Source organism: Lepisma saccharinum, chromosome 16 (assembly GCF_977018435.1).
Source record: "Lepisma saccharinum chromosome 16, izLepSacc3.1, whole genome shotgun sequence".
Classification (NCBI taxonomy): Eukaryota; Metazoa; Arthropoda; class Insecta; order Zygentoma; family Lepismatidae; genus Lepisma; species Lepisma saccharinum.
Genome location: NC_139244.1, coordinates 64,681,329 through 64,706,933, shown reverse-complemented (window position 1 = coordinate 64,706,933; position 25,605 = coordinate 64,681,329). Strand labels below are relative to the sequence as shown.

Sequence of the window (25,605 nt, the reverse complement as noted above, 5' to 3'; positions counted from 1 at the left end):
TATCAGTTCTTACAAAATCTGCACATACTTGACAATTAATTCCTTACCATTAAAATAGTTATAAGGCAAAATGTGTACTGTACCGGCTTCTTGCCAGTCCATACTGAGTCACGTGGACGCTCTTCAGACGCTTTCCACGTTACAAATATTCTTCGCACTCTACCGTTTCTGATTGCTTTTGCACTTCACCACCATCTCCCTTGCATCTGAAGGTAAAGCTCTTTTGTTAGATGATAGAAGCACTTCAATCATTAACACCACAAAAAATAATCCTTCTATGTCACACACGGTATCTTATTTTGAGTCAGACAGCGTAAGGGAGAAAATCTCAACATGCACAGGCCATTGACCTTTTCAACTGGGATGTCATAAGCAGTGCGGCTGGGTCGACAACATGGTTAGTTTTTGCTCCTCCATACTATGATCTGCTGTTTGATCGGTAGCCTGTACAGCTGGCAGCCGACGAGAAGAGCGCTGGCAGAAGAGGTGTGACGTACTGCCAGGCGACTCCACTCTTTCGCGTGGGGGAGGTGCTCTTCCGCCAGAACTCTTCTCGTCAGCTTGACAATGACCCGCCAAGAAGAAAACAAGACTTCCTCTCCCCGACCACCCCCAACCACCCCTAAATTCTGCAAATGAACCTGACCCTCCCTTTCCCTCTGTGCCCCGTCTCCCTTCATTCAGCGATCTTCTCGTCGGCTGCCAGCTGTACAGTCATGTCTTTTGCCATATATATATATATATATATATATATATATATATATATATATATATATATATATATATATATTTTTCTTCTTGTAATTATTGATAATTATCAATAATTACCAATTATTATTATCAATAATTATCGAAACTTAAAAAGTAAATCTCAATTTCTGATGAATACAGTTGCCTAATTAAAATAAAAGGCATTTTTTTAGGTTTTTTTGGACGTGATACATCTCATTTACAATAGCTATTCTTAGATATGGTGGTTCTGTGAATGCCATCTTAACACTTAATATTTATATTTATGTGTTGAAGTGGAAATGTTAATTAAATAATTCAATCCAAATATTTACATTTGGAATTTCGTTAAGCAAACCTAGGTGGAAAGTTTTCCAATTGGTTCCAATAGCCAATATGAGTTTTTAGACACTCTATCGGAACCGATTGGTCAATTGGTGAATTCTAATGAATTGGTTTCTATTAGAAAATGTTTTATTGTTTTCAGTATATTGCTGTATAAAAACACTAAGTAATGAAAAATTATTATCTATACAACTGTAAATGCAATGAAGAAATCACACAAGACAACTAAAATAAATCTCTGGTTAAGTATGTGGAATTTGTAACTTAGAAAAACGTACAAAAGTTTTTCAAATATATGAACATGTTTTTTAAGTTTGTAGCTTCATTGTGTTTAACACACTTATATAAAATTGAAAAGCATACTGTTTCAGTCATAAGTTGACATGTTCTTCCTATATACATGCGAAAACAGCAAAAAAATTAGGTTTTAAAAAGAATCTGACCCACAACACTTGAGAAAGTGATAAACAAACAAGATGCTGTCGAGATCGACTAAGTTGATCAAAAGATTGCTCATTTTTTCAATTGCATTACATACACATGAGAATAACCATGAAAATGTCATATTGAAAATAACAGAATTAATATGAACATTTATTCCAATTGCCAGCTGCTTTAAGGTTGAGTTGGTTCTTAAGAAAGAGTTCTTTTTGTGTATTTATTAAGATAAATCTGACTTCAGTAGTATGCATTAGAATTCAGAAGAAATTCAGATCAAGTGTGTTGTTTTTCCAATGAACTTCTAAATCACAGGAAATGTGGTGTCAAGAATTAAACTACCTATGCTTTGAGTCATTAAATGAATTTATAACATATTGATTCTACAATACATACAAACTTACAATTGGATACAATTCACGAATTGGAAATTGATTTTCATTTCCAATTGGTTTCAGTTGATATTCCGATTGGAAACCAACTGAATCCAGTTCAATCCAATTAATATTTCAATTGGAACCAGTAGAAACAAGACAATAGTAGACATAGTGAATATATCAAACAATATTCTGCTCTTCTATTGTTCTATCATATACAATGTTGTATGACTCGTTGAAATAATTGTCTCTCTTTGAATATCAACTATCAATAAACAAAGTGAGGAATCAGGATAGTCTTTCAGCGATAGTTTTGCTATTCACTTGAAATACTTTTTTTCAGAAATTATTTAATATATAATGTTATTAAAATTAAATGCCACTGAATCATTCAACATAGAATTATGATTTAGGTTACCAGCTACAAAGTATCAAAACTTGGCCATTAATTCACTAATTAACAGGTGTTGATGTAATGACAAGACCTGTATATCACTGTGAACACCTTAAAATGCTGCAACCATGGTCTCAACAGTCATGGCTTTGCATACATTTCCAAGAATTTACGAAATGTGTACAATATGACCTAAATAAGAGCTATTCTAACAATTAACGACATGCAAAATCTCAAACACTTTTGAGTTTTAATATTGAAATAAATCCTCGGCATTATACCACCATTACCTTGTGCATAGACAATCCAAATAACATTACAATTCTCTGGCTTATATACCATTCAAATATTATACTTCTCAGTTTACTGAATAAGGATAACAAACAGAAATTCAAGGTGAAGATTATTTCTGAGCCGATACCTATGCCAATACTCTTACTGATTCCCACTGATACCGATACTTGAAAATTGCAATAATAAAAATTTGTTCAAAATATTGATCACTATTGGTGTGTAAATTTTCTTCTCCAGTTATATGCATCAATTTACCAAGAAATTTGCTTTAGAATATTCAAGAATTACATCAGAACATGAAAATAGATGTTATGTAATCATAAAATGAAGTTTTTCATGCAAAATTGGTGCAAAATAAAGAGAGAGTTTGAATTTTGCATAATTTCCAGGATATAATTAGATTCCTCGAAAATGTTGTGCAGCAGGAAAAGTATCGGCTGGTAATTCCAACCGATACTTTCCGATTCCACTGATATTGGTTAATACATCGGCATCGGTATATCGGCTCAACCTAGTGAAGATTGTTGTGTGTATCTTTTAGATAGGGTAATGGTCCATTCCAAGTTGTGTTTGCTTATTTGCTGCTGTCTGTAGATAATTCTGATGAATATGATTAAATTATTTGCTCTGTGCATTATTCCAGTGGTGTATTCTGAAAATTTGACCTAGTTTACCACAACAATTCTTATTTTTTGTACATATTTATTATGTATTAGTTATATATGATAGAAATAAAACACCGATGCAGGCATGGAAGTAAAACAAAAACAGAATTAGTTCAACGACTTCAAATTTTCCAGCAATTTCTGTGTGGAATAGAATAGAATGGGGCTTTATTTAAGCAGCATGTATCGGCCTTATGGCCCGTTCTTACAATCAAGCCTTATCACAGATACAACGAATTAATAAAAACAAAGAAAAAGAAAAAAAGAACATAATGATCATTATAATACAATAAAGATAATACAAGAACTATTCAAGAATAGAATAATACATTGAATTGATCAGTATGTATACTGTGATTCAAAGTAAGTAATAAGTCATCAGTAGTGCATTGTGTGTGTGTGGGGAGGAAGGGGATGATAGGTATGCATTATATGATGTGCAAGTGCAGGTACAATTATTAAGATATGTAGGTTAATCTAGTTGTTGGGACAATAGTAAGTTCTTTAGTTTTTTTAAAACTATGATGGCAAATAATGTTAGTCAATCGTGCAGGCAGTTTGTTTCATTCTCTAATCCCTGATAGAATGAAGGACTTGTAGAGGTTTTATGTTTGGGGATTTTTAGATTGTGTATCTTGCGGATATCGTGTTTGACCGATGTTCTACAAGGACAGATTTTATCAGACACATGTTCTTTTCTTTTTGAGTAAATATGAAATGTATACAACAGTTCCAATTTTTTTAAATTTTGTAGTTTAGTCCATGGGAGGTGTTATGCTGGAGCACAATAGTCTAATGTGGATAGGACAAGTGCTTGCCTAAGGCGATCTTTAACATTAGTATCCAGAGTATGTTTTAAATGATGACACAAAGATTTTATACACATTTTCACAATAAATTCGACTTAAGTGTTCATGAAATACAATCTCCAGGTTTTTGCTTGAATCCATTTTACTTAGCAGTATACTGCAGTGATTTGGAGGAGAAAGCTAAACTAAACATAAACTAAACTGCAAATAAAGGGTTTTCTATTATGTTACTTTTTCTTTTTTCCTGCAGAGTACATTCTCACTATATTATTATTTATTGCCATCTGTAAACTTATACAATTTTATTGCATTTGACATAATTCTCAATTGTGTTCTTTGTAAATATGTAGGAAAATAATTAATTATTTTATTTCTTTCAGAACAAATGCAGATCCACATTGGAAGCTTTCTCACCACGAAAACTTCTCAAGAATGAGATTGAAGCTCTGTCCCCATCTCTACTTTGACTCGCATACTGAAGCAAGTAATCTTCGAGATAACACTGGTAGGTTGCTAGCATATGGTTCATTTAAGACAAATATAGGGATGAGGCAGGTTAATGGGCACTCTATAGGTTTCAGCAGTGCCGGATCTACAAATCTTGGGCCCTCCTGCAAAATATTACTAAAGGCCCCCTCTACCTACCTACCTTCACACACACACACACATTATAGATGTACCTGATGTCCATAAAATCCCTTTACAACTTCAAAAATTCCCTACAAATGCAAATTATGAGATATTTGAGTGAACTCTTTTTTATTGTACTCGTTTACTATTAAATTTTGTACTAATAGTCAATTTGTGTATTTCCGGTAACATTATGAAGAAAAAGAGGTACTCTAAAGAAAAATGGCTACTCCACAAGAAAAGGCATAATGTGTGGCGTGGTTCATTGAAACAAAATCTGACACTCAGGCTCAGCGAAACTTCAGGATTAGGTATGGGAAACAACCACCAGCACATGCATCAATTCGTGAATAGCACAGGAAATTCATGGAGACTGGTACAATTTTGGATAAAGCAAGAAGTGGAAGGAAACGAGTATCAGAGGAAGATATCGAACGTGTAAGACAAGCCTTTGTTAATTCTCCAAAGAAATCCATTCGCACTTCTGCCAGACAGTTACAGCTACCATGATCAACAGTGCACAAAGTCCTACACAACAACCTCCGATTGATTGCGTATAAAGTGCAACTGTTGCATGCCATCGAGCCCAATGATAAACCGAAACGCAAAACGTTTGCAGTGGACATGCTTCATCGAATATCGGAGGTTGCAATGTTCCTCAACCGAGTGTTTTTTTACTGGTGAGGCAACATTTCATGTTTCCGGTAAACTGACTAAGTACAATGCGAGAATCTGGGACTCAGAAAACCCCCATGTGACAATGGACCTCAAATGAGACAGTCCAAAGGTGAATGTGTGGTTAGGACTGTTGTTCAATCGAAACATTGGTCCATTTTTCTTTGCGGAGCAAACAATTACTGCAAATGTTTACCTTGACCTTTTGACTGAATATGTGACACCACAACTGGCTGACCTTCTACCAAATGTCCTTTACCAACAGGATGGTGCATCACCACATTGGGGATTAAATGTTCGTGACTTCCTGGACCAAACATTTCCCGGTCTGTGGATTGGACGGGGTGGCCCTATTCCCTGGACACCTCGTTCACCAGACGTAACGCCCCTATATTTCTTTCTATGGGGCCACGTTAGAGACACTGTGTATTGAACACATGTACGGAACATTACTGACCTCAAACAAAGGATCACTAATGCCATTGCCACCATTGATGAGGCTATGCTAGAGCGGACATGGCGTGAAATTTCCGCCTTGACATCCTTCGTGCAACCAATGGTGCCCACATTGAGGTTTATTAAGTTATGAAAAAACTTCAATATGTACTGCTACTATGTGACAAATTTCAGTTAATTATCTCTTCATATGTGTTTGGAATAAAAACTTGAAGTTGTAAAGAGACTTTATGGACACCTTGTATATATATATATATATATACAGTGCGTTCATTTCGATCTGCAGCCGAGAGATCGGGAGAAGCGTGGCGGGCGGCGCTCACGGAGATGCCGACATTTGCGGCCTGTAATGCCCGCTTATTTTTATGGACTAATGCAGACATTTATATAAATATTGCAAAACGAGCACTAACCTGTGTTATAACACGCAAAAGTTCTTCTGTAATTCATCACACAAATAAATACGCTTTAGAAACAATGTTAAGAGCCACAGATAATAAAACATTTTAATCATAGTTTTGACCAGTAACGTCCTGCTTAAGTTTATATCCTTGAAAAAGTTTTGTATCGATGGGGATCGTTTGGAGGTTTCGAATGTGCAACACTGTATCAAGATTACGCTGCAGACGAAACCGTCAAAAGTCAATGGTTTTCGTGAGCTTCCTTGCAATCCGAAATCTCCGAGCTCAAGTTTTTGTTCCTTCACGACTAGATTAAGACAGAGCTGTGAATATAGTGGCGAGCAGATGTATACCAAGAGCGTGTTAATTTCGTACTGTGCGTAAGAGTGTTATTCTTGGTTACTTGTGTTATTGCAGTGTGTGTGTGTGTTGTGTCAGTGAGACGATTGAAATGCCAGCTCAAGTTTCACTTTAGAACAAAGAATTTTTATGTATGACACTTACGTGAAAACAGACTCGTGTCGAGACGTGTGTAGGCAATTTGTACAGAAATTCCCAGGCGTTTCACCTCCACATGCAGATACGGTTAGACGTCTTGTCCTTAAATTACGAGAAACTGGATCGTTAAATTTTAAAACACCTAAGCAAAAACGAGTGATTCTAACCGAAGCAAAACTCGATGAAATTGGTGCAGTGTTAGAACGTTCTCCAAACAAACCTCTACGCCGTGTTTCACAGGAGATGGGTGTGTCAAAATCATCAGCACATACAGCCACTAAGCTACTAAAATTAAAACCGTACAGAGTTTCTATAGTGCAAGAATTACGGCCCCCTGACAACGTAAGTAGAGTAAATTTCTGTAATTGGGTTTTGCAGAATATTGTAGATGGTATTGTTGATCCACAGTTAATAATTTTTTCGGATGAGGCATGGTTTCACTTGCGTGGTCATGTTTGTTCACAGAACAATAGATACTGGAGCACTGAAAATCCCCGAATAATACACGAAGTTCCGTTACACGATGCAAAAATTGGTGTGTGGTGTGCTGTAAGTGCCAAAAGAATAATAGGGCCTATATTTTTTGAAGGCACAATAAATTCAGAGAGGTACCGCACACAAATACTCGCGCCGTATCAGATAATGAGAGACAATATGGGTATTTTCACCAAGATTCGGCCACAGCCCATACCGCCGCTGATTCTTTGACCGCTATAAGGGAGGTGTTTGATGACAGAATAATTTCAAGAGGTTATGGCCTTCACGTTCGCCAGATCTTACCGTATGTGACTATTATTTGTGGGGAACCTTGAAAAATAGAGTCTACCGAAATAACCCTCATAGCATCGACGAACTAAAAGACAATATAAGGGCAGAACTAGGAAGAATTACGGAAGAAGAACTTTTGCGTGTGAATCAAAATTTCATCAAACGATGCCAGGAATGTGTGAATGTAGGTGGACATCACTTTGAACAACTCTTATAACACAGGTTAGTGCTAGTTTTGCAATATTTATATAAATGTCTGCATATGTCCATAAAAATATGCGGGCATTACAGGCTGCAAATGTCGGCACCTCCGTCAGCGCCGCCCGCCACGTTTCTCCCGATCTCTCGGCTGCAGATCGAAATGGACGCACGGTATATATGGATAAAAGCAAGGAGGGCCAAAAGGGCTAAATAAAACTCAAAGAAGGAGAAAGGAAACACTCACCAGACAGTGGAAAAAATTTGAATTTTCGCTAACATCTTCGTAGCATCTTCAAAGTAGGAAGAAAGAGATGGAACCAGAAGTTGGGGCTCTGCAGATTTGCCAGGTCCTGATCGAAGAAGAAGCGGTGCGTAGAACGGAAAAAACACTGTTTCATCACCAGGCTTATCGAAAACTGTGAGTGGGTGGGATGGGTTGGGAGGGGGGTGTCAGATGGGGTGGGGTGGGGAAGTTACTGGGTGGCCTTGTTCAGTCTGGCGGGGGTGGGTTGCACACATGGCTGATATATAGACCCTCTCCCATCTTTTGTGAACAGAGGTGTTGGCTGGTTGGGGTAAGAGATGAATGATCACTACCCGGAAGCACTCGTTGGAAGGGATATTGTGGTGGTTGGTATGGATGGCGACTGTGAAGTCCAGGTTATGGGTGGAGGAGCGGTAGTTATTGATGCGGAGGTTGAGGGCAGTTGATGTTTCCCCCAGGTAAAAATCACCACAGATGTTGCAGGTGAGGATGTAGATCAGGTTTGAGGCATGGCAGGTCCCTTTTGGGTGGAGGGTATATTTGCCAGTGGCCGTGTGTACCTGGAAGGTGTGAGAGGTAATGAGGATAGGGCAGGTTTTGCACCTAGGGCGGTTGCATTTATGGGCATGGGAGTGTTGGTTGTGTGGTGAAGGAGTGTTGTGGACCAGGATGTTTTGGAGGTTGGGGGGGGCGTTTGAAAACCACTCTGGGCTTTGTCGGGAAATATGTTTTTGGTTTCAGGATCACTGTGGAGAATGGGGAGAAGAGAGTGTAGTGTGTGCCTGATTTTGTTGAGGTGGGGATGATATTGGGTGTTGAGTGCAGGTGGTTTGGTGGCAGCAGGTTTCTTGGTGGTAGTGGTGTGTGAGGCAGCTTGCGATATTTGTTTGATGACCAGGATGGAGGGATATCCACGGTTGACCAGGGCTTGGTGTAAGCGGAGGTTATAATTCTGGCGGGAGGTGGGTGAAGTGTTGAGATGCTGTCCCCTGAGGGCCCGGGAGAATGGAGGCTTTTTTGGCGTTGAACGGGTGGGAGCTGGAGAAGTGTAGGTATTGCATGTGGTTGGTGGGTTTTATGTGGATAGAGGTTGCCAGATGTCCTTCTTCGATGTGCACATCCACATCCAAGAAGGTGATCTGGTTGGGGGAGTGCGTCCAGGTGAATTTTATGGAATGGAAGTGATTGAGTTGGTTCAGGAAAGCTGATAAGGATGTGTCCAGAGCATGAAGATGTCGTCGATGAAGCGGAGCCAGAGGAGGGTTTGGGTATCCAGGAACTCTTGCTCAAGTTTGCCCATGAAGAGGTTTGCATTGGATGGGGCCATTCTGGTACCCATGGCTGTACCTCGGATCTGTAGGAAATGTTCGTTTTCAAAGGTGAAATTGTTACATGTGAGGACAAGGTGGGCTATGTGGGTCAGGAAGTTGAGCTGGGTTTGTGAGGATTGGGTCTGCTATTGAGTGGCCACGGTGGCTCAGTCGGTAACATGTCTGACTTTCCATGCTAAAGATCCCGGGTTCGATCCCCGGCGGGTTCAAATCCGGGAACTTTTCTAACGTCAGAAGTGGCCCCGGTGCCCACCCAGCGTCGAATGACATGGGTACCTGGGGAGAACCCTGGGTGGTAAAGGTGGTCAGGGGTGTGATGCTGATCACATCACCCCCACTCACGACCGGATCAAGAAAGTGTGGGGCGTTACCCCCACACCCCCTATACGCCTTCATGGCATGGCGCTATGCACAGGGGAGCACTTTTCCTTTTCTTTATTGAGGTAGAATTCTATGGAGCAGAGGCCATGGGCATGGGGTATGTTGGTGTAGAGGAAAGTGATGTGGATGGTGGCAAGAATGGTGTTTGGGGGCAATGGTGGAAGGGTGCTGATTTTTTGGAGGCTGGAGATGGGAGTCAACAAAGGCTGAGATTCTTTCTGTGGGTGAGTTATAGCTGGACACAATGGGTCTACCAGGGTTGCCAGGTTTGTGAATTTTGGGCAGTAGATAGAAGGTGCGGGTGCAGGGATTGTCAGGAATTAACGTGGCTGTGGTAGGAGCTGTCAGGTCTTCAGGGGGACCACTGGTGTGGATGAAGTCCTGGATTTTGTTGAGGTGTGTGGAGGATATGTCAACTGTGGTGGGTTTGTAGGTGGAGGTGTCAGCCAGCTGGAGAGTGGCTTCTGCCAGGTAATCTTGAGAGTTCAAGACCACTGTGGTGGACCCCTTGTCAGCTGGGAGGAACCATAACATCAAAATCCTCGTCGATGTATCCTGATATACAGTGTATGTATTGTTGTCAAAGCTAGTTATTGTAATTACAACTCCCTCTCCCCCAAATCTCTGAAGAAATCACTAATTATGCAGATCACCCCTTCCCATTTAAAAAGTTTGAGTTGAATTCAATATGGCGGCCACCAATATGGCGAACGTCCTTTTGGGACACATCAGCATGGTCCCCCCTAAGTCTAACCTGTTTCTTTCATGACCAATTGTACCCAGGGGTGATAAGGGACTTTTGAATCACCCTGTAGGCCCTTGTATGATGAAGAATTACACACACACACACACACATTACATATGCTTAATATATATATATATATATACAGGGTGTTAATTTTAACTTGACATATGAAAATAGCGGGAGTGATATGCATGTGAGGAAAATTTGGTCCAAACAAACCATGATCCTTGTCAGGGGGGAAGTTAATGGCGTACAAATGAGCCCCCGCACAGGGCCCCCTGGGGGGCAGGGGGGGCACATTGTGTTTTTCAAATAGGAACCCCCGAATTTTGTTTCATTTTGGGATTCGCGGAGTCAAAATAAATAATAATTATGCTTGACATGGGTGCAACAACATGCGAAATAAAAAAGATATGGCCATGTGTATGTTTGGAAACACGTAAATGTCGTGCATGGAAAAACGGTAACAGGCCCCCACTAAAATACGAAGAATGGCGTGTGCAGAGGAAAATTTCATTGCTGTCGATGGTGTCATTGAAGAGTGGAAGAAGTACCAAAAGAAGAGTGCGGAGGGGATAGGGGAAGGGGGCAGCATGCAACGAACAAAGTGGAAATACATCTGCTGGATTAATGCAGATGACAAGGATATGAGGGAAACAAAGTAACGAACTGTGCCTGTGCCAGAAAAGTGTAGGAGATGGGAAGGATGGAATGCAAATACTATTACCCTTGAACCTGTGGGGTGCTTGATTCAAGGGAGTCCCCTTGCCTCTCACCTGTGGGGTGCTTGTTTCACGTGAGTCCCCTTGCCTCTCATGTCTGGGGTGCTTGTTTCACGTGAGTCCCCTTGCCTCTCACGTGTGGGGTGCTTGTTTCACATGAGTCCCCTTGCCTCTCACCTGTGGGGTGCTTGTTTCATGTGAGTCCCCTTGCCTCTCACCTGTGGGGTGCTTGTTTCACGTAAGTCCCCTTGCCTCTCACCTGTGGGGGTGGGGTGGTGCGTGGACATACATGCCTTACCCAAGCAAATGCTCGAAATGGTGACCATGAACGTCGATGCATTTATTTATTCTTGCATGAAATGACTGTTCACAATGCAAAAGTATGGCGGCATCAATTTGTGTGCAAGCATTTCGTATTCGTTGCATCATGTCGTTGCGCGTTGTGGGTACAGTTTGATACACCATTCCTTTAAGAAAACCCCACAAAAAGAAATCTGGCACAGTAAGGTCTGGTGATCTAGCCGGCCAATTGACAGGACCACGTCGTCCGATCCAGCGATGATGGAACTTGCGCGTTAATACTTCCCGAGCTATGGCAGCATAATTCGCCGGACAACCATCTTGTTGATACCACATGGCCTGTCGCTGTGCAAGGCTTAGATCCTCCAGCAATATCGGTAGTTCGTTCTGCAAGAAATTGCGATACTTTTGCCATTCAATGTACCGTCAATGAAAAACGGACCTATGAGTTTGTCACCCATGATGCCACACCATATGTTCACTGACCACGGGCGTTGATGTTCAACTTCACGCAACCAGTGTGGGTTGTCGGCACTCCAGTAGTGCATGTTGTGCCGTTTAACCTGGCCATGGTTTGTGAATGTTGCTTCATCGGAGAACAGAACGTCCCGAAAGAATGCCGGATTTCGATGTATTTGTCCACGTGCCCATTCACAAAACACCATCCGTGCACGGAAATCATCACCATGAAGTTCCTGGTGCAGGGACACATGGTACAGGTGAAACTTGTGCCTCTTGAGTATGTTCCAAACACTGACATGGGACATCCCACTCTGGCGAGCTATGTTACGCGTGCTGGAATGGGGATCATACGCCACTGCAGCTAATACAGCGATTTCATTATTTTCCCCAGTGACAGTTCTTCGACGCCGTCTTTGTTGCGGACACACGCTTCCTACTGTTGCAAATTGCTTGACAACCCTGGCGAAAGTCAACCGTGAACGCACACTCTTCGGATAGCGTCTGGCATATTCGGTGACAGCATTGTCACATTCCGTCGACATTCACCATACATGAATATAATTTCAATTCTGTCTTCCACAGATACACGCTCCATCGTCCTAGGTATACCTGCACTTTTACCCTGCACTCACTTCGAACACGGGCACGTCAACTAACCTTCTGAAGCACTCACGCCCAATAACCACCTATTTCCCCAAGCAAACACGGGCACAGAGAGCTGACTTCAGCGCAAGGTCAAATGGCCTAGTTTGTACCTTACGTGTGGCTGGCGTCTGATAACACAGCTGATCCGACAACGTCGGTGGCGATAACATACTCTTCGCGTGTGTTCTGGAAACACGATTTACATCCCCTACCCCTTCACATTTCTGGCACAGGCACAGTTTGTTACTTTGTTTCCCTCATATCCTTGGCATCTGCATTAATCCAGCAGATGTATTTCCACTTTGTTCGTTGCATGCTGCCCCCTCCCCCTATCCCCTCCGCACTCTTCTTTTGGTACTTCTTCCACTCTTCAATGACACCATCGACAGCAATGAAATTTTCCTCTGCACACGCCATTCTTCGTATTTTCGTGGGGGCCTGTTACCGTTTTTCCATGCACGAGATTTACGTATTTCCAAACATACACATGGCCATATCTTTTTTATTTCGCATGTTGTTGCACCCATGTCAAGCATAATTATTATTTATTTTGACTCCGCGAATCCCAAAATGAAACAAAATTCGGGGGTTCCTATTTGAAAAACACAATGTGTCCCCCCTGCCCCCCAGGGGGGCCCTGTGCGGGGGCTCATTTGTACGCCATTAACTTCCCCCCCGACAAGGATCATGGTTTGTTTGGACCAAATTTTCCTCACATGCATATCACTCCCGCTATTTTCATATGTCAAGTTAAAATTAACACCCTGTATATATATATATATATATATATATATATATATATATATATATATATATATATATATATATATATATCAAAGAAGGAGAAAGGAAATGCTCACCAGACAGTGGAAAAAAATCGAATTTTCACTAACTATATCATAGCAACTTCAGCGTAGAAAGAAAGAGACGGAACTGTAAGTTGGGGGCCCTGCAGAGTTGCCAGGTTCTAGTCGAAGAGGAAGAGGTGCGTAGAACGGGAAAAAAACACTGTTTCGTCACCAGGCTTGTCGAAAACTGTGAGTGATTGGGATGGGTTGGGAGGGAGCATCGGGTAAGGTGGGGAAGTTACTGAGTGGCCTTGTTCAGGCCAGGTGGAGTGGTTGCACTCATGGCTGATATGTACGCCCTCTCCCATCTTTTGCGAACAAAGGTGTTGGCTGGTTGGGGTAAGAGATGGATGATCGCTACCCAGAAGCAGTTGTTGAAAGGGATGTTGTGGTGGTTGGTATGGACGGCGACAGTGCAGTCCAGGTTGTGGGTGGAGGAGCAGTGGTTATTGATACGGAGGTTGAGGGCAGTTGATGTTTGAAGCTGGACAAAGAATACACTGTAACTACTGTGATTATGTAATTATACAACATAATACTTTACATGTAACTTTTGACTGATAATTTGATTATCATATTCAGTTCATAATACTTAATCCTACAATCCTTTATAGGGGTTTAATATCTTCAAACATATTTACATAAAAAATGAAGGCCCAAGAGAAAATTTTCATCCAAGCGAGATCAATTTTTGACACCCCCAACTATCCACCCTGTCACCCCGCCTCAACTTTGTATTCTTATCCCACTACTTTCCACCTTCAGGCAATAAAAAACGTGACTGTGTTGTATATTTGCGGTTTTAACAACAATAAATAATAGCCCTGTTTCTTTCAATGCCTTACTGTTAAAGAACGCGTACATTATAGGTTATAGGTTGATATAAAAATAACAGTAGTCTCTTAGTTTGAATTGCTACATGATTTTGCAATGTGCATTTGTCATCGAGAAGTAACTTCAATTAATTTTTCTTCATACATATCCAACTCTTTATAAAACAAATATCCACATTTATGTAATCAGAAATAAAGATTTGACTCTACTAAATCGTGACGTCCAGGTCTGGCACCGAGGAGGGTGGTGCCCCAGGCAATCGCTTGGGTCGCCTGGCCCTTAAGCCACCCACCCACACATACACGTATTGTTTTGAACGTTGGTTAAGAATTGGTATCATTATGTAACACTGCAACTTTCAGCCACATCAATGTAGAATGAAGTAGCACACACATGTTTATAGGTACATGATTATATAAAACCGTGGCATATTGAAAACAGAATATTTTAAACTTCTGCTTGACTTTTCCGAAGGGAAATAAAGGTGCCTATTTTGCAATGGACTTCAAGAGCCTGAAGACTACAATATTCCCATGCTTCTTCCTCTATTCTCGCACATATTCAATCATAATATACCATGTGTTCTCCTTAATTCATTGTCGGTTTGAGGAAGGAAATACTGAATACTTGTGCACAAGCACAAGAGAGACACTCAAACTGAGTGATAGTCCCACATCATGGATTCTGTCCATTCGGAGCAGAATCCTGCGTAATTTCCCACCTGTTGTGTGCAATGTTCCTGTGTGCAAAAGTTATGTAATATGTTGAAAATTTACATTGGGCTTCCTATATAAAAGGGCCTAAAAGAGAACTGGAGGGGTCTGGTCCCCCCTCCCCCATGGTTTTGGCATCTGTGGTGATGTGATATAGTATATGTATATGACACTGTTTTCTCACACCTGGCAAATGATACATTTGTTACAATCATGCAGTGATAACTTTTTCTTGATTAAAGATAGGTTGAAGAAAAACCTTCACCACTGCATTTCTCGCGAAATTTTAGCCTGATTTGATTCTAGTCTGACTGCCACACATGAAACCCGGGGTGGGTGATCTAAGGTCGGAATTTTTCTGACTCTGTCCCCGCATATAGCGGATCAAGGGCCCATGCAGCTTCAAATCAAACGGTACCCAGTGGGCGGTAAAGGCAGCCGGAGCATGGTGCTGATCACATCACCCTTCCCCCAAATACCCTAAATGTGCCTTCATGGCATAGTGCTTTATGCACAGGGAACTTTAACTTTACAACTTTAACTTTACCTGTATATATTGTATTCGTTTCTGTATCCCTGAGTAACTATTTTTATTTTTTACATTCACATATAAGAACCCTCTACTATGTCAATGGTTGAGGGCCCCCTAAAGGCTTACTTGCGTCAGGCCCGCTCACACTATGGGGTTTTGCAGCTTGTAGATCTGGCACTGGGTTTCAGCCGATATAGATATATCATTTTGTTGTTAAATTTATTGATAATTTTACTGATCTGATATATCTGTAAATATATTACAATTCAGTGCAATGTTTTGTCAAAATTTTTGTGGATATAAATATTTAATCTCTATTCCATATTTTTTTCAAATTAAATGTGTAAATACGCAGCTTCTTTTGCATTTCAAAAGATTGTGCACGTGTATGTATGTATGTGTGTGTAAATTTAATCTAACACATATGTTCTCATCTTTGTATGCAGCCAAAAGGAACAGTCTGGGTAAGTAAGATGACATTTAAGTATAATATTTTGGCTATTAATTTAAATAAATGACTTTCCCTACTGAAAATTCTGTTTACTGTTTTCAGTAGATCTGTTTTCAGTTTATTAACTTTGCTGCTAATGTTTTCTACTGTTTTTGGCAATCCAACTGTGCCTCCTGTCTTAAGTAGCTGAACTGTACTCTTGTTTTCAGTAACATAATTGTACAACTAACATATTTTATTATGTTCAGAATATTTATAATTGGGAAAAGAGAGACGTGGTAGTATATAAATACGGAGAAACTAGTACTCACTTTTATCCACGAAGCTGTTTTTTTTTTTTTTGGATTAATTTCAGTGGACACTGCCACTGCCACTGCCACCATCCTTTTTTAATCGAAAAAGAAAAAACATCTTCGCGGATAAAAGTGAGTACTAGTTTCTCTGTATTCAGAATATTGCTATTTAGAAACAGTACTATTATCAGTAATAAAAAAAATCTTATCTATACAACTGAAAATGCATGGAAAACTCTTATAAACAACTAATATAAATGTATGGTATCACATGTGGAATTTGCTACTTAGGAATGCTTTCACACAACAAAAAAATCAAGTATAGTGAACACGTTTTTAAACTCTTTTAGACATGCATTGACATCTTGTTCTTCCTATATCCACACGAAAACAGAAAAAAACAATAGTTTAAACAAAGACCTAACCTTCAATGCTTTAAAAACCAACAAGCAAACACTGTTGACTATATTGATCAAATGCGTGCTCATTTCTGCAATTGCATTACACAGACGAAATTCAATGCTGAAAAAAAAAAAACTAATATGATCATGCATTCAAACTACTGGCTGCTTCCAGATTGAGTTATTTCTTAAGAAAGAGTTATATTAACTTATTCATTAAGATATACCTGACTTCCGTAGTATTCATTGTAAAAACAGAAGGAATTCAGTTCATGTACTATTTTTCCAATGCACTACTAATTCACTGAACATGTGGTGTCAAGAATTAAATTATCTATTTCTTGAGTCTATAAGTGATTTTATAACTTATTGTAACAAGTATTATGCATTATTATTGACATTGTTTTTTCAGTACAGTAGCCCTACTGTTGATGTACAGTAGACCTATAATTGGTTTTCAGTATATTTCATATGTATACTGCAAAGAGTAGAAACTTTCAGCAGTGTTGTGATTGATTACTTACCATATTTGAATAATACCCTAGATGCATCTTGAAAAATCATAGCAGAAAATGTCTGTGTACAAGGTTATAAGGTGTCCGTTTGAAATTTATCAATGATAACCAGGAGTACACTAGCTTAGTCAGATCAGCCTGGCAGTATGGTTCTTTGGCTAAAATAAGTGCAGAATTAACTATAGATCTACAAACCAGTGACATATTTAGGTTTTTATTTCAAGATGGAAGGCCTAGGTTTTGTGTGCCAAATAGCATAAGTCTGCATCTATGTAGACACTTTCCATGATTACATTGCAGCTGTTAGGACATTTAATAGTAAGACAGCAAGTGATGGTAACTGTAATTATTATTGATATAAGACATTTTTAGTCCTGATGGGAGAAGGAATGGGTCAGTTCAAACTTGGTAGTATCTTGAAATACATTGATTATCTCCTAATGCATGTCACATCTTGGTACCCAATTTTTAACAACCATGATTTATATGTGTGGAGACCACAGGCTAAGAACACCATGGCCCCTTCTTCCTTCCCTCATGAAAACTTATACATACATGCATATGCGATATATGTGATTTATAATTCCCTCCAGAGTTTCAAGCATTTATACTACAAGAATTATAAAACATACAACAATAAAGTGCATATCAGTTCATAAAGAATCCAAGTTTGGTACGTACCTTACAGGTGATCGATATGTGATTCTACAGACTTCAATCCTGAAATCATGTTTGTGCCACACCCATCCCAACATATCATGATCACGATCAATACCAGTGACTAAATACGTGATCCTTTCTTGCAGTTGTGCTAAATCACATGGCAAATGGTGCACGAACGCACAATCTTTGTAAGATAAATTTGCAAATTCTAAGTTGCAGAATTCTTTGTGTTCGTTCACCAGTGCACACTATGTTTGCATTAACTGCATTATACTGCCACCTAGCAGCTAATATCTACAATTATGTGATGGAGCCTATTACCAATGCAATCTTGGAGGGATTCTTTATGTCCTAATATGCCCTCTTTTTCTGTATGTGTTATAGTTATTGCACTATAAATGTTCAAAACCCTGGAGGGAATTTGTTTGTGCCGAACTTGTGAATCGCTCTGTATATATCAGTGACATAGGCTGAGTTCAGTACAAAGGATATCTCACCATAGTGTAGTGTTTGAATTAGAAAAAAAAAAGGGGTTCTGAATGGGAATAAGGGCATTCTCTCTTGTTTATATCTTGGGATCTTAAGAGTGACTTGACACTGCAAATTTTTTCATTCACTTTTCTGTCTTCATCTAAAAAATTGAAATCGGCAATCATAAGATAATAATTTTATTATTTTTGTTGATCCACATTCAGAAATGTTAATGAAATGTGGGAATTAAATTTATATATCATGTAATGAGGCAAACAAGGACATAATATGAATGAAAGAAAGATTAATTGGAAAACTGACATGAAATTGTACACTTTGTGAATACAATATTGAATGTAAAAATTTTCATTGCATCATTTATTTAACATTAGATTTTAAATAGCTGTCCTATGGCAATACCTTTAGTAGTTTGCTCAAGCTAAATTTGACACAAAAAAGACAGAAACTGAAATATCATGTGTAGTTTTCAAGAAATGGCAATTGCAGCCATGTAGCACTGGCAGATATATATATATATATATATATATATATATATATATATATATATAATAAGGTAAAAGGAAACACTCACCGGACAGTAGGAAAATTCAAAATTTTCGCTAATTTATAGCATCATCAGTGTGAGAAGAAACAGAAGACGGTTCCGTCTTCTGTTTCTTCTCACACTGATGATGCTATAAATTAGCGAAAATTTTGAATTTTCCTACTGTCCGGTGAGTGTTTCCTTTTACCTTATTTGATTTTTACTTAGCCCTTTTGGCCCTCCTTGCTTTTATCCATTATATATATATATATATATATATATATATATATATCCCATCCATCTGCTAATGGAAGTTGCTGATAAAATGATACTGTTCTGCCTGAACCACTTATTAGGCCTGAATTCGATTATTGGTATGTTGTGTCCTTCCCCATCAGGAGAAGTTATTTTAACTTGGCTTCAGATTAGGCACAGTTTTCTCACACATGGACACTTGCTGCAAGGGCTGGTCCCTTAAATGTGTCATGTTTGTAACATTATTTTAAGTATTCTGCATATTCTTATTGAATGTGTGCTAATTTTTACTCTCGACAGAAAAACTTTTAATCTTATTAGCTGTTTATCATTCATGTTGGGAGATGATGACTGTTTTAACACATGTTTTAAGCTTTTTGGGAAGAGCAGGCTTCTTACACTGTTTCTAAGGAAGTTTTCAGTCTCTCCTTACCAATTGAATGTGCTACGCTTGTCCTGTGTATGTCCCTTTACAGCCTTACACTTTTAACCTTCAAAATATCATACTTTTTTTTTTAACTTTAAGGTAAACTTGCAAAATTGTCATGCTTAAATTTTTAAAATTAATTAATTCATTCCTACCTGGGTGCTTCTCTCATGATATAATTTATAGATTAAACAGGCCCCATCTGAACAGGATGAGTCAAAAGTCACAGGACACCTTTTATTTTAGAAATGAAATGGTAAATGATAGATCTGAGGGCCCCAGAAAACAAGGTGTAAAGGGGCCTTCCCCTTCAGAATATAACTGCAACATGACTCCCATACTGAAATCTGCCAACTTGAATTCAGGTCATTTGTTTTTGAAATGGGAAGAGAGGTCATATGAGACATAAAATCAAGCTAGTATTTTTCTCAGAAATGTATTTCTGAAAAGGAGTTTGCCATGTGTGATGAGCTATGAAAGTTATTAAATTAGAGTTTGTGTAAATATTTTATAACAGTTTAATGATAATTTTATCCATAAATAAATTGTTGTTATATGCTGCTCAGATTTTGTATTAAACTTCATTGTATTCAGGGCCTTAAAATTCCTACTATACTGGTACAATGTGAACTTTTATATTATACTGGCATAAGTATAACCTTGGAGTTTCTGTAGACCTATCAGCAAATCATGTTAATGTAAGCAAGACTTATTTTGAAAAGATATACAGGGTGTCCATAAAGTCTGTTTACAACTTCAAGCTTCTATTCCAAACACATATGAAGAGATAATTAAATTAAATTTGTCACATAGTAGCAGTATATATTGAAGTTTTTTTCATAACTTAATAAACCTAAATGTGGGCACCATTGGTTGCACGAAGGACGTCTAGGCGGAAATCGATTTCGTGCCATGTCCGCTCTAGCATAGCCTCATCAATGGTGGCAATGACATCAGTGATGCTTTGTTTGAGGTCAGTAATGTTCCATACATTTGTTCGATACACAGTGTCTTTAACATAGCCCCATAGAAAGAAATATAGGGGCGTTACGTCTGGTGAACGATGTGGCCAGGGAATAGGGCCATCCGGTCCAAGCCACCTACTGGGAAATGTTTGGTCCAGGAATTCACGAGCATTTAATTCCCAATGTGGTGGTGCACCATCCTGTTGGTAAAGGGCGGTTGGTTGAAGGTCAGCCAGTTGTGGTGTCACATATTCAGTCAAAAGGTCAAACTAAACACTTGCAGTAATTGTTTGCTCCGCAAATAAAAATGGACCAATGATTCGATTGAACATCAGTCCACACCACACATTCACCTTTGGACTGTCTCATTTGAGGACCATTGTCGCATGGGGGTTTTCTGAGCCCCAGATTCTTGCATTGTACGTGTTCAGTTTACCGGAAACATGAAATGTTGCCTCACCAGTAAAACACTCGGTTGAGGAACATTGCATCCTCCGATATTCGATGAAGCATGTCCACTGCAAACGTTTTGCGTTTCGGTTTATCATTGGGCTTGATGGCATGCAACAATTGCACTTTATATGCATACAATCGCAGGTTGTGCACTGTTGATCCTGGTAGGTGTAACTATCTGGCAGCAGTGCGAATGGATTTCTTTGGAGAATGAACAAAGGCTTGTCTTACACGTTAGATATCTTCCTCTGATACTCGTTTTCTTCCACTTCTTGCTTTATCCAAAATTGTGTGAATTTCCTGTGCCATTCACGAATTGATGGACGTGCTTGTTTCCCATACCTAGTCCTGAAGTTTCGCTGAGTCTGAGTGTCAGATTTTGTTTCAATCAACAATGCCACACATTGTGCCTTTTCTTGTGGAGTAGCCATTTTTCTTTTGAGGACCTCTCTTTCTTCACAATGTTACCAGAAATACACAAATTGAACATTAGTACAAAATTTAATAGTAAACGAGTACAATGAAAAAAATCACTCAAATATCTCATCATTTGCAATTGTAGTGAATTTTTGAAGTTGTAAAGGGATTTTATGGACACCTGGTATACGCTATTTTAAAGAAAATACAGATTGAATTTGTGTTCTCTCTTTACAGGTTTCATGAGTCGCTATCAGTCAGGAAACATGTCCCTGTCACTGCCAATTTCCTCGGAAGCTGTCAGAAACATGACAGATGAAGATAGTTTGCCAGAAGAAGAATTTAGACTTGTCCCCCAGACTGAGTAAGTGACATAATCTAATCTTGTTGTCATTCTACTATGAAAACAAGTGGCAGCTTTTCAGTTGAAGTAGGTGCAGTGCACTTCACCATGCATTAATGTATAAAATGGTTTTATTAAATTATCCTTATCACAAGGCACATATCAAGAAATATATTTCAGGGGCACCAAAACGAAGTGTCTCAGAAATAATAATAATAATAATAACAACATAAATGTTTAAATTAAAATAATTATATTATTAGTATATTAAATTTAATATTATTATTTATTATGTCAATAGGTAAAAGGACGGTAAAGGAATAGAAGTATAAAAGCACTTATCATTATCTACTTTACGTGTAGTTAAGAATGCCAAAGTTCCTATAAAATCATCTGCCCTGGGAAATAAATTAATGTCAAATAGATAGAGTTGAGTAGAGTTGGTGTTTTAAGTCCACTTTATGCACAGTAAGGCTAATCGGGACTGGAACTACAGTTTAAAGTGGGACCCAAACCATTTGTGCCTCCACCAGGTATCGAACCCAGGAACCCTTGATTATAAGGCGAAGACGCTACCACTGCGCCATCAGGGAGGCCGTTGGTAACAATATGCACTCAGTTCAACTCCTAGAAGACAAGTGTAGGAGGTGGCATTGCCAGGCAACGGCAAAGTCTACTGTGTTTCAAAGGCAAGAGATCCCGTTGGGGGTAGCAGTGGCAGAGACAATTGCACGCAGGTAAAACAGCGATAGCAAAGATCAGGCGAGACCAGGCTGGCTCGGTAGCTCAGTGGTAGAGCAATGGCACGGTATGCCAGAGACCCAGGTTCGAGTCGGTCGAGTCTGCATTTCTTGCTTAAAAATTTCTACATAGTACATCTCCTGTGTGTGTCTAATCTACTATAAACATAAGGGTGTTTTATTTTTCATACTAGCCTTTCATCCATAATTAATTAACTCAAGGAGACTTAGGTGGGTAGGCCATGTGGCACGAATGGGAGAGGAAAGAATAGTTTACAGGATTCTTCTTGGGAAACCTGGTGGTAAGAGACCTGTAGGAAGGCCAAGACAAAGATGGAGGGATAACATTGAGATGGACCTAAAGGAAATCGGTAAGGATGGAAAAGATTGGATTGATCTTGTCCAAGATAGAAGCAGATGGAAGACTTGTGTTTCTGCAGCCATAAACCTTCAGGTTTAAGAATGCTACCAAAGTATACTGAGAAAGCATAAGTGAAAAATATGAAATTAATGCAATCCATAATTTTTGGATAATGAAAACTAAATAGTTTTATTTGTGTATCAAGGATAGTTTCTGACAGTAAAATATAATTCCACCACCTGTAAGAGATAGATATTTTTCATAAAATTTAGCGAAGGTATTCCTTCCTCCAATTACTTGTTGTGCACACTTCATACAGTTACCATTTGCATTCACTTTGCATAAGTTTGAAAATTATTAATTTCATGAAGTACAATTAGTGGCAGATTAATTACATTCCTTCAGGGGAGGGGATAACCTTGATTCAGCATGTTCACCCACTTGCATAAAATTTTGTGCACTGACTCCCAAGATATGCTAGTCTTTGCCATCCACTGTTGGAATATGCTACTTCTGTCCAGGCTGCAGCACCAGTGCTCAAAATTATGGATTCCACCTTGTATGCTACAATTTTAATTTTTTTATTAATTGATATATTTTTCTAAATGATTTACATTTATTTTAAGTGAATGAACTAACAATATTGTCACTAGGGAATGGATTTCTAGGTCCACACCTATTATTATTATTATTATTATTATTATTATTATTATTATTATTTGCTACATCCTAGACATATGCTATTTAGAGATCCTTGCATTTCATGTAGACACTAAAAAATTACTGAAATTCTATAGGACATAAAATGCTTAAATGAACCATAAATTCCTACAAATGTCTAAAAGTCCTATTTCGACCTGAAAAACATCTTTTGAACCTTTTGCGTAATCCTCAATTTCCACCATGAAGGTTTGAGATCCTTGTATCTTGAGACCTTGAATGAATGGAAGGAGTGGATGAAGCATTCTCTGTTGTTACATGCTGTACTTCACAGGCAATTAAAGGGACCGTAGATGTAGTGTACCAAACAAAAATGCGAGCTGTTTTGGGACGAAATCCTAGCTACAAAATCATTCCGTTTTTAAAACAGGGTCAGCATTTTTTCCAGCCCCACAGTGTAAGAGTGCAGGAAGATTCCAAGAATACCTTTCTCTGAGTTTTGAGGTTGAGTTTTTTGAACCCACATTATGCACAGATAGACTATTCGGGACTGGACCTTTAAATCTCTGTTTTATTTATTTATTTATTTAATAGAAGATTCCAAATACAGCGTTAGCCATTTTACATTGGAACGTTTTTATAGAACATAAGGACAAAAAAATAATAACATAATACATCAAAAATAATAACATAAAAAAAATTACATGTGGTTAAGAGACTTACATATTTTTTGTTAACTTTCTTCTAAAACTGTCCAGATTTTCAAAAATGTCTATTTGGCTTCCTAGATTATTATATTCACTGGGCAGTCTATGGAACAGAGAGCGCTGGATGAAGCACAATCTCGGCTTCTGAGAGGCAAAAAGTTGAGTGCTTCTTGTTGAGCAGACAGGCACACGAAAGTGAATTTCCTGAAGAAGGCGGTCACTTCTGATGTTGCCATTCACTATTTTATGTAGAAATATATGGTCAGCCTGTCTATGTCTCTCTTGTGGCTCAAATGGATATCGAACCTATGACCTCTTTGTTACAAGGCCTTACCACTATGCCTCTGAGAGTGTCAAACCTGCCTTGGGAATCAGCAGCAGTTGTATGTATGAAGCTTGCACCAATAACTTCCTGCGGCATGGAGAGAAGGTTCTCCATGTACAGTCATGGACACTTCTGGGTGTAACGATCCCATTGAAAGTCTGGGATTGTTACAGCTCAGAAGTGTCCATGACTAAAATCTCCTACTCACGGACGACTGGAAGAACTTCACATGGAGAAAATTGAAAAGCATATGGTGTGCAGTGCTTCAAAATATGATGGAGGTTTTGTATTAAACAAGCTGTATCTTTTTTATATTCAAAGGATATAATTCATTGCACTGAAAATAGTGCCTTTTTGTATACAAATTGCTCTAAAACTAGTTATTAATTTATCATAAGCATCTAAAAGTCCTAAAATCGAGTATACAAAGTCCTAAATCCCTCTTTTTTATCACCTAGAAATCTATTCCCTAATCATCACCAATATTCTACAAACATAAATACAACAAAGGTAATCTTTTGTCTTTCAGAATTGAAAATCCAGAACTTGGAAAAGAGAAGATCATTATAGCTGAAGACTGTGAGCTGGTAACATTAATGTCAGTTGTGAAAGGTCGCTTAGAAATAACAACAAGCCATGTGTATTTTCATGACATGAGCCTTGTAAAGGAAGAAGTTGACAGGCAGGACTTCAAGGTAAGTATTAGTAAAAGAAAGTGCTATTTTGTCCACCAGTTAATGTTAATGCTGTACAGAGCATTCAGTTTAGCCTAAGCTTTGGCCTTCAGCTGTGCAGAAGGTTGTCGTTCAGTGTGACGATGTGAGAGTTTCAGAGAGATCAGAGTTGCCAACTGTTTTAATGATTACCTACATCCATAATCTGACTTATGAGCTTATTGGTAGGTGTGTGTGAAATGGGACTAGTGTTGGGTGATATATCGTCTCTGATTAATTGATTGATTTACTTTTTTTACTTCCCTTTTTGTGCCACTTTTGGCTAATTTGCGAAGATGAGTGATGACATGATGAAATTGATGAATGGACACTCACAATCATCCATGCCTAGGCTGGAATTCGAACCCAGGACCCCTGGCATTGTAGCATGATATGCTAACCATTCCGCCATGGTAGCCAGCGATATTTTTGTGATCATTGTG

At 38.9% G+C, this 25,605-nt stretch overlaps 1 protein-coding gene across 4 annotated transcripts in view; it reads left to right on the top strand.

Moving 5' to 3' along the window:
* Positions 1 to 25,605, top strand: part of LOC146000511 (neurobeachin-like protein 1) — a 723,922-nt gene that overhangs the window by 608,659 nt on the left and 89,658 nt on the right. For 3 of the 4 annotated variants that reach the window (XM_083138250.1, XM_083138253.1, XM_083138249.1), the window contains exons 36-39: positions 4,432 to 4,556; positions 15,905 to 15,922; positions 21,551 to 21,677; positions 24,979 to 25,144. In XM_083138250.1, coding sequence (XP_082994376.1) covers positions 4,432 to 4,556; positions 15,905 to 15,922; positions 21,551 to 21,677; positions 24,979 to 25,144 — 436 coding nt within the window. The remainder of the gene's footprint in view (positions 1 to 4,431; positions 4,557 to 15,904; positions 15,923 to 21,550; positions 21,678 to 24,978; positions 25,145 to 25,605) is intronic. The other variant, XM_083138251.1, reaches the window with a different exon arrangement.